The sequence below is a fragment of the Lytechinus variegatus genome, chromosome 8 (assembly GCF_018143015.1).
Source record: "Lytechinus variegatus isolate NC3 chromosome 8, Lvar_3.0, whole genome shotgun sequence".
NCBI classification, from domain to species: domain Eukaryota; kingdom Metazoa; phylum Echinodermata; class Echinoidea; order Temnopleuroida; family Toxopneustidae; genus Lytechinus; species Lytechinus variegatus.
The window spans coordinates 6,742,379-6,752,514 of NC_054747.1; the positions used below are offsets into that span (position 1 = coordinate 6,742,379).

The 10,136-nt window shown below is 37.8% G+C and overlaps 1 protein-coding gene across 1 annotated transcript in view; it reads left to right on the forward strand.

Moving 5' to 3' along the window:
• Positions 1–9,631, forward strand: part of LOC121420604 (protein turtle homolog A-like) — an 83,322-nt gene extending 73,691 nt beyond the window's left edge. The window contains exons 12-17 of the mRNA XM_041615266.1: positions 744–1,028; positions 1,824–1,994; positions 3,379–3,424; positions 4,628–5,004; positions 5,981–7,063; positions 8,735–9,631. Of these exons, the coding sequence (XP_041471200.1) occupies positions 744–1,028; positions 1,824–1,994; positions 3,379–3,424; positions 4,628–5,004; positions 5,981–7,063; positions 8,735–9,396 (2,624 nt within the window). The 3' untranslated portion in view covers positions 9,397–9,631. The remainder of the gene's footprint in view (positions 1–743; positions 1,029–1,823; positions 1,995–3,378; positions 3,425–4,627; positions 5,005–5,980; positions 7,064–8,734) is intronic.
• Positions 9,632–10,136: the final 505 nt, after the last annotated feature.

Sequence of the window (10,136 nt, forward strand, 5' to 3'; positions counted from 1 at the left end):
CAAGCATCATCTGCCAGGGCAATCCTTTCAATTCCTGTATATAAATATCAGAAAATTGCTACTTTTTGAAAATTCTCAACATTTCTTGAAAATTCCCAACACTTCTTGAAAATTCCCGAAAATTGCCGAAAATTCCCAAAATTCCCAAAAAATTCCCGTTTATTCCCATGGAAAGTTTCCACTGTGAAAATTCCCGGGAATTTTGCAACCCTAGCCGTTGGTCAGCATTACCATGGTAGTTACCATAATAGTAACTTTTATGCAAGGGGGCCCAGAACCTGTCAGTGTTAGCTTTGATCATCCTAAAATAATGATTCTGTACACAATCAGTTAGTGAATTCAATTTTCATTTACGTGCAGCTTCCCCAGTGTTTTAATATATTTTCCTGTAATTTATTCTTTTCTAGCTGTAGCTGTGATATTAATAAATTTTGAGTCATATTACTTTGACATTCAATATACAGAGCTGCCAAGTAGTACGGATTTTCAGTATTTAGTACTGAAAAATAAGAAGAATATTGATGGTTTCATGCAAAATACTGATTTCTAAAGTTTCTGTTTTATGTGTTGTCTCATGGTATTTCATTGAAAATACTGATGTCATCATCTTTTTCAGGTTGGCAGCTCTGAATTTGATAATGCCACCTGAATGTATACTATGTGCATGACCCTATTGAAGAGGGTAAGTACATGAATTAAATAGACCTGATAATTTCTAATGAAATCCTCTTTTCTTTTGTCAGATATCAAACCATCCCCTCCTGAGAATGTAACCTTGACTTCTGATAAAGATGGTCTGTATCTCTCCTGGCTTCCTCCTTCACGTTGGTCAGACTATGTTAACCATTACACCATTGAGTATCGGATCATTGGACCATGGCTTATACTAGAAGATAGGATTAGTGTAGATACCACAAGAGTGCTTCTCAGGAATCTTCAACCCAATAAGACCTATCATTTCCGTGTGTTTGCATTCACTGTAGCAACCTTCAGTGATCCAAGTCTGATTGTAGAAGGAGATACTAGAGGTAAGGCTTTTTTTCCTACCAGTTGTGATTACAATCTAAAAATGAATTCAGACAGAATCTAATAAAATGACCATTAATGTGTAAATATTTATGAAAAAATATATATGCCAAGTTATTCTGGTAGAAAATTTATAATTGCTGAGACCAAAGAGGCATGGCAATAAAGACAGAATTTGGGTCATTTTTCAAACGATAATATTGCAGTGTCCCACATGAGCTTACTTGTGTTTTTCATTCTTTGATTTCATTATTTCACAGAGTATGGTTTATGTAAATAAACCAGTTCTACAATAATATGGGGTCATTTGACCTTAATCTTAAAGTCTTTCTCTTGAGATCAGTGTTTGCTACAACTTCCTTGTGTGTAATTACCTTTAATTGAGTCAATATAAAGCTAGGAGATAAATGATGAGATTTTATTTAGCTAACTTTGGGATTTCAGATTTCTTTGCTTAAGATTCTTTAGTAAAGTTAGTTGATTAATAGCAATTTAAAACTTGTCAGCATGTTCGTTCCAGTATCAAAAAAATGAAGTTCTAAGGCTGTTTAATATCAGATCAATCTTAACTATGTCTTACCTGTATTCAAGTAAACTTACTCTTACGGTAATTTAGACTCTACATTACCTATATACTTATATATGTTACTATATGCAGGCTGAAGCTTCTGTTTCCAAACTCTTATCTCATTAGGTTGTCTAGATTATGTCCTGTTGTGTATTTCACTGGTTCATATATCTTATATGCATCAAGTTCATTTCCTCATCAATTTAAACTTCTTCTCACTTTCCATCAGATCTTGGTGTGTATATCCCAACCCCAACGTTCCAGCCGAGATCATCGACCCCAGGAATCATTGCAGGGGTGATCGGTGGTCTCTGTTTTCTCCTCATCGCCCTCCTCCTCTTCACCATGGCTATCATTATTTCTCATCGAAAGAAAGAGAAGAAGAAGCGATATTTCTTTAGTAAGTTTACTCCCTGATGACAGCATTGGTTAGGCTCAAATTACATGTAGCCTCTTTGTTTGTTTGTTTGTTTTTGGTCCACATTTGACATTACTTTCAAATTAGGTTCAAGGAGTTTGTTTGTTTTTTGTTATATTTTGAATCTGGTATGTGTTTAAATGTTCTTATATTTATACCCCTGCCAAACCAAGGAATCAGTGACAGTGACACTTCCTCAATTTTTAACCAATTCTCATAAAATTTTGAATGCACAAAGGTCTTGGGGTATGTGCAAGACACATTTTTTGCATGAGTCACATATTGTGTTGCCATGGTAACAACTTATTATATGGTGAAAATAAGGTTAAAATCTTGAGGTTCGAACTACTCCATCAGTTTTTAACCAATTCTCATGAAATTTGGCTCACACTTTGGTTTTGAGGTAAAGATGTGCAAGATTTTTGCATGTGTCAGAAATTGTGTTGCCATGGTAACTGCATTTTATGGCCCAAAACCAAGGAAAACTCATTGCAGATCAAAATACTTCCCAAGTTTTCAGCCAGTGTTCATGAAAGTTGGCACCAACATTGATCGTTGGGTAAAAACATGCAATACCCTTTTCAAAATGTGTTTAGAATTGAGTTGCCATGGTAACAGCATTGCAAAAAAAACCCAGGAAAACTATTTCCCATTTTTATAATCATTTCTCTTGAAATATGGCAAAAATACTCATCTTCGGTTGAGGCATGCAAGATTAATTTTCCAAGTGTGTTGGAAACTGCATTGCCATGGTAACAGCATAGGTATTAATCACCTTCTGTGATATTTCTAGTTTATCCTGTAGATGTCTGCAGAAAAGAACAATGTGACATGCACTTCATTTGGTAAAATTTGTTTCAATTTTAAGGTTACATCTTTTATTCAAACATAAGTACCTACATTATTGGAACATTTTGTGCTCCAAATGATGCATAATGACTGTTCGAGCTCTGCATATACTAACGTTGTCATCATGTTTAACACATTTTTACATTGTTTAATAGCTTTGTCTTTAGTTTATACTATTTGTGTCCCATCATACATTCATTCACCTACAAACATGGACACTAATTTAAAACAGCACATTAGAATTGAGGACACCTTCAAACTCTCCATGGTATGACAAGAAGTGTAAACTAGACTATGCATGCATGTAGCAAAAGTGAAAAAATACTGTTGGAGGGATAATTCCACAGTTACATTTCACACACTAGAGGTGTCCACATTTACTAAGCTGAATTTTATTTTGATACATAGGTTCATGTTTGGCATTAAAATTTGGGGAGACGACATTTATGTATGTTTGTCAGTGTCTGCATGTTGCATTGTGTTTTGATTTGAATGTGTTTTTATGTCCTTCCCGTAGGTGGTCAAGTGGAATCCCAAACCCATACTGCTCCTAATAACACAAAGTAAGTTTTCTTTCTACTAATCTACACATTTTCTACACCTTTCTTAAAGGGGAATGAAACCTTTGGAACAAATAGGCTTGTGTAGAAACAGAAAAATCAAAGAATAAGAATAAAGAAAGTTTGAGAAAAATCGGACAAATAGTGAGAAAGTTATGAGCATTTGAATATTGCAATCACTAATGCTATGGAGATCCTCACATTGGCAATGCGACAAGGATGTGCGATGTCACTGATGAACAACTTTCCCTTTGGTGGACTATAAAATACCCTCAAAATGTCTCTTTTTGCTTTTTCTTATGATGATACAAACTCTTTATCCATGATGTATTCTTAAAAAATATGTATTACATGCCCTCAAGTAGACAGAACACATGATTTATGGATAGATGTGATAAAAGAGGCAATTCTAGTGAAATATATACTAAAGTAATGGGGAGAGTTGTTCACAAGTGACATCACACATCTTTGTCGCATTGCCAATTTGCTATCTCCATAGCATTAGTGATCGCAATATTCAAATGCTCATAACTTTCTCATTATTTGTCTGATTTTTCTCAAACTTTCGTTGATCTGTTTCTTTGATTTTTCTGTTTTCACACAAGCTATCTTGTTCCAATGGTTTCATTCTCCTTTAATATTTAATTGGTTGTCATATTCACTGATTTTATTAACCTTTGATTGTATGCAGAGATGAATGTGATTTAAGCCTTGGTTCATACATGTAGCACTAGCGTACCTACGGGGGGGGGGGGCAGTCTGCCCCCCCCCCCCTGGTGAGATACAACCCATGCAAGGGTTTGCTTGTCAAATTTTTTTCTGGTACGAAATCCTTTATTTGTGGTTGAAGACCTTTTTTCTTGTCAATTTTTTTGGCGGACGAATTTGCCCCCCCCCCTGTGGAAAATCCTAGGTACGCCACTGGTTCATAGACTTGTTTTGATGAAATGTAATGTATATTTTACACCTCACTTCCAAGTTACAATCAATATCTAAGATGAATATGATATTCACAAATCTGCATCCAGTTGTCAATTCACATGACCTTTGAACCCTATATTGATTTTAGAAACACATATTTGATTACCTGCTTCTTTCTGTGGTAGTTGATATTAATTGAAATTCTGCTAACTTTTTGTGACTTGGCTGTAAATTTCTTCATGTATTCTTTGATTATCATGAAGTGAATGTTCCCTTTTATAACAGCACTACTGAACCAAGGCCTAGTGCCATCCAGAAGAGCCTTACCAAATTAAAAATCAAACTCAGCCCCAAACCGAACCGTGCCTCCCCATCCCTCTCCGATCCCTCGGCAACCACTAATGGCAGCGCCAACGGCCACCATACCACCGCCACCCTGAGACCCCAGAAACGTTCCTTCCGAGACCGCATCCTTAGCCGATCGATGGACCAACGATCAGCCAGCTACAGGGTGGAGTCTGAGAGAGAGGAGGAAGTGATACCGACGGTCAGTCGTCGGTTGGACTACGGCCATTCTTCAGTCACATCCCCAAGGATGGTTGGTAGTGATGGAGATGTGAATGATATCACCTTGATACCAACAAATAGCAGAGAAAACTCAGGTAAAGTCTTCATTCAATCAAAATGAAATGCTTTGTTTGTTGCAGATATCTTGAATGAATTCAAAGGAGGGTTTCACAAAGAATGTGACTTAAATGCATGCTTAAAGCCACCGCACACCTTACAACCCGACCGGTCACCAACTGGCTTGCGACTGAGTTAGGGGAGATGAATCGCAAGGCAGTCCTAAGCCTCGACACCACACACCTTGCGATCCAATCTGCGACTCACGCATGCGTTTTTTGCTTTTTGGCATAGCAACTGAGAAATTGCGCTTACTACTGCGTATGCACGTTGTTTATCATAATACGCGTTATGCAACTCTGCTGTCTGATTGGCTGGGGGTTGGATTGAGCTTGCGATCCAGTCATAAGGATTCGACATGTCAAATCCTTCTGATTTTCCTTGCGACTTGTCTCTGACCGGTCTTCGACACTCTAGCTGACAAGAGCTGTGACGTCACATCTCCCCTCACCCAGTCACAAGCCAGTCGGCGACTGGTCGGGTCATAAGGTGTGCGGTGGCCTTTAGATGTTGACATGCACTTGATATTAATTGATCAGTATCATTGATTGTTCTATACATGATCTGACCAATGCAATTATGCATTCTACCACAAGCAACTTGAATTTAAGATCAAATCTAAGTCTCATTTGTAAAATATCCCTAGGTCTATAAACATAAACAAGCATACATGTATTTGAGGATGTTCTAGGATAGACTGTGCGTGGGATGTAATGTGAAGTGATTCAGGCCTATGAGCTTCTTTTGTTAAAATTTATTCTTTGTCACATGTTGTTGTTGGTTTGTAGGTTACTTAATCAATCCTCCCAATTATGTATATTGTTGATTCATGTTGATTGGAAGTTAATTGCACAATTTTTTCACAACTTTCATGTGCTGTATGTATTTTTCATATCTGCTGAAACTCATGACAGTATATGATATATTATATATTGCCTCCATTTCTTTTGTCAGAACAAAATGGCTACCTACAAGAGCTACATCAACAACACCGGCTACAGCATGGTTCAGAGACTAGCTTTCCAAGTACCTCTAGTGGTCGAGAGGATCAACCTCTCACTAACTCAGCGCTAGGAGGACAACGACGTCATGAACGGGGTGACTATGTTTACTATCATGGACAGATGTTATTGAGTGCTATGAGCTCAGATGATGATTTACGTGGGAGTAGAGAGGGTACTATCAGCCGAGCAATGAGGCAGCCTGGTGATTGGGGATCACAAACATTGCAGACATTTGGACAGAAAACACCTCCAAGGTATACTCATGCTCCGGATAATACACAAAAACAAGCAGGGAAGGATACTTCACTATGGACAGAGGATATGAGTGAGATTGGGCAAAATCCTGTGATAGATCGTCAAATGCATAGACATAGTACAAGGAAAGATCTTCAAGCTGCTCGGGTGTCCATACAGAATTACTCCACCGATGTGCCAAGGATGCGGAGTCTATCGCCCAGTGCATTAGATAGTATGAGTACGATAGCGGGATCAGTTAGCGGTCGCAGTATCACACCAACACCTATGGAATTCCAGGAGTACCCTACTGGTGCATCCTATGAGTACTCCTCTCAGCAGCAGCCTTCGCCAGAAGTGCCACACCCTCGGAAGGCTTCACCTTACAAGGATATGATACGAGCAAGTGCAGATGTGTACAGTGATCCCAGCATTGTGTCGGTTAGCCCACTAGGTTCACGGGACTTCACATCGGCAGGTTACCAAAGTCCATATGACACGGATGTGCAGTCATCACGCTTTAGCTCCTATGTTCACAGTGATGTTTTCTCTCCATCTTCTGATGATAGGACGTTCAGGTACCCTGATGATGGGTATGATGCTTCTCAAGATGTCAGCAATTATCAAAGAACTCAAAGCAAAGAAGATAGTGATGTCAGGTTAGACGATAGCTCAGGTCGAAGGTCAATGTCACCGAGGTCAGTGACCCCGAGGTCGATGACCCCTAGATCGATGACCCCTAGAGCAAAGTCACCAAGGTCATCACATTGGAGATCACCTTCATCCCATAGTTATGCAAGTAAGTACATTTATTTTTATCTTCAGAGAACAAAATTTCAACAAGCATAACACAGAAAATTTCATCAAATCGGATGTAAAATATGAAAGGTCTGGAGTACTGATGGCATCACCCACTCACTATATATTTTGTACATGTATATAATTATATGAAATATGAAATACTCTTTTTTTCTCCTCATCGTCATGTGAAACAACATTTTATTCCTCCCTGCACACATGGAATTACCATTGTTTTATCATTTTATGGCTATAGTAAAGTTTAGTCCTTCTTGTCAAATCTGTAAAGATGAATTGTATAATTCAAACAATAACAAACCAAAGAAAAAGTGATGGACACCATTTTGCTCTCATTTGCATGTAGTTGTTTAGTGAAAAGTAAGTGAAACTTTAAAATGTCATAACTTTCTTCTATACATCTGATTTTGATTTTGAGCATTATGCTTGTTTCTCTTGATTTAAATCATCATATTGCTGTGGTGGACTTGAGCTTTTACCTTCACTTTACAAAGGTTGGTTAAGATGGGCTACTCTGTTACGTTTTCCTCTTGAATAACTATGATAGTCATGTTTAGAATGTCTCACAGGTATCTGCTCTAAGAGAGAATGCCTCTGTCAGTGTCAAATATGTTTCAATGATTTAGTTTATGAAAGATACATGCAATAGATACACTGTAATAGCAATAAAAGCAGGGCCACTGGGAGAACAGTTTTCAGAACTGGAGTGGATACCCTGGGTAAATATGCCTGTATAATAATAATTATTATTAAGTGCCAAAGGATTCTGGAAGATATCGTGTAATTGGTGAGAAATGAGCAAAATAAACTTGGCATCCAAAGCATATGTCATGGAAAAATATAATAGACCAGTTTGTAGTTACTTCTTGGGCAATTTTGGTCAAATGACCTTTATTTCTTTCATTATGATAGGCAAATTTCAAAGCAAGATATTACGTAAGCTTGCCTTACATAGTAGGACGGAGAAAGTCAATAGACCAGGTGACTAGAATAGCACACCAATGAACACTTAATGAAGGCATTTGTTGCATTCCTACTTTGAATGCATATCATAGCATGTTGCACAATGTACTTGACAAACTGAAATACCAGTCGTTCATGGATGCGTTGTTGTTTTTTGTGGTTGTAAATGAAACCACCATTCCAAAGAATATATGAATAATCAAGACATCAAAAGTTGGTGCTCATCTCATTAGATTTTAAACCACCATGTCACATTAGTACAAATGACCTTCCTCTGATCATGCGTAGAATCTTTTGATAATGCGCAGAAAGGAACTATGAACTGGCTTATTAACACCATGTATGTCAAGCTCAGGAGGAGATGTGAAATATAGGGGAAAATCTGAAAATTTGTGTACAAACAAATGGAGGGTTGTCCACAAAATCAGCCATTTTGAAGCATGTTTGCCAATTTGAGGATCCCCATTGAAAGTACAAGACTTTTAAAAAGTCCATAACTTGCCTATTTTATAATCGATTTTTACGAAACTTGTTTTAAATTGTTCCTCTTGTTTTACTCTCTCCAATAAGATTGCTTCTATTCTTGGGTTTTGGTTTCCTTTAACCTTGGTTTTTTAGAACAGACTTTCTCACGAAATCATTGTTTACTGCCACTTAATCTTTAATATCTTTGATGTCTTCCTCTTTCAAGGTACTTTGGAAGATCAACCATCTCAACTTGAGGATACCCTAAGACCTCAAACCATCTCTCCAATAACGGCTCAGAATGATCTCAATCGATCACAAGCTCTATCACCTTCAGTCATCAACAATAGCCATGAGAGCTTCTCGTCCATAGAGGGCGGGCGAGATCAGAGTCTTGTAGGTCCTCTGCCAAGCTTTCCACCACGTAGAACACTATCACCAATCAGTCAACACTCATTGAGTAGTGGATACGGGAGCCGAAACACGTCACAGAGCACAACCAATACGTCATCTATTCGTGGGAGACGAAGCTTTCCAAGCATGGAGGAAGTTCAGGAAGAACGTGAAGATACGCAGAGTCCTGTCTCAGACACAAAAAGAGATGATTCAACGGATGAGAACTACGAGTTTGACAAGGGGCTTGACACAGAACTAATGGAAGCCTTGAAGCGGTATTATGAACCTGAAAAGATTATCGTTGATGATGAGAATGGGGAAGATGTTAAGCCGGAAAAGCTTGAAAATGCTGAGAAACGTTGTGAGGAGCTCAAGAAAGAGTTTGAAGAGTATCGTAAGAAACAAGCTCTTATTGAGGATGTAAAGAATGAAGCAATAGCGGACATTGCAAGAGAAGTCAACAAGCCTCCAAAGCTTACATCCACTGTATGACCCAACACACCCATAGGTGCTCTATGAAGCAATATAATAGTTTATATTTGTATTTCAGCTTGAATCATGTCTTTCTGATCATGCTTTTGGTTAATAATATTGTCTAAACATTTTCATATATATATTTGAAAATCCTTCAATCAAGGTTTGATGCATGTTTTAACTTCTTTCAAGACTGTGTTTCATTCTTACGATCATTCCCTAAAGATTATACCCAAAAGAGGGAAGGTTTCCCTTTATACTGCCCGCCCATGACAAAAGGGAGTATGGGACAATTTTTTCAAAATTCACTTTTTCATCCCAAACTGTTGTAATAGTCATGTTACACAACCTGCACCATATTGCAACCCCCTTAATACCATAATTAATGAGTAATTAAGATATTAAAAAGGAAGTATCTTGGGTTTTCAGAGTTAAACCCATCACAGAAGGGAGTATGGGACAAGAGCGAGTTAACGGTGGCTTACAATCTCAGCTTATCCCCTGAACAAACAAGAGTAGGAAGCCTGAATGCACAGACACAATACCATGTCATCTTTACATACTTGTAATGAAGAGCTTAGCTGTCTTGTTTGCAAAGAAAAACCCATTATGCATTGCTTGATTATTTAGCTTTTTCCTGAACCATGACTTGTATGCAGTGCATATTAATTATAATAGGTTGATACAATTAATATATAAATAATTTTAAAATCTCTATCATACTGGATTTTATGAAGACGGTTCTATGTGGTACTTGC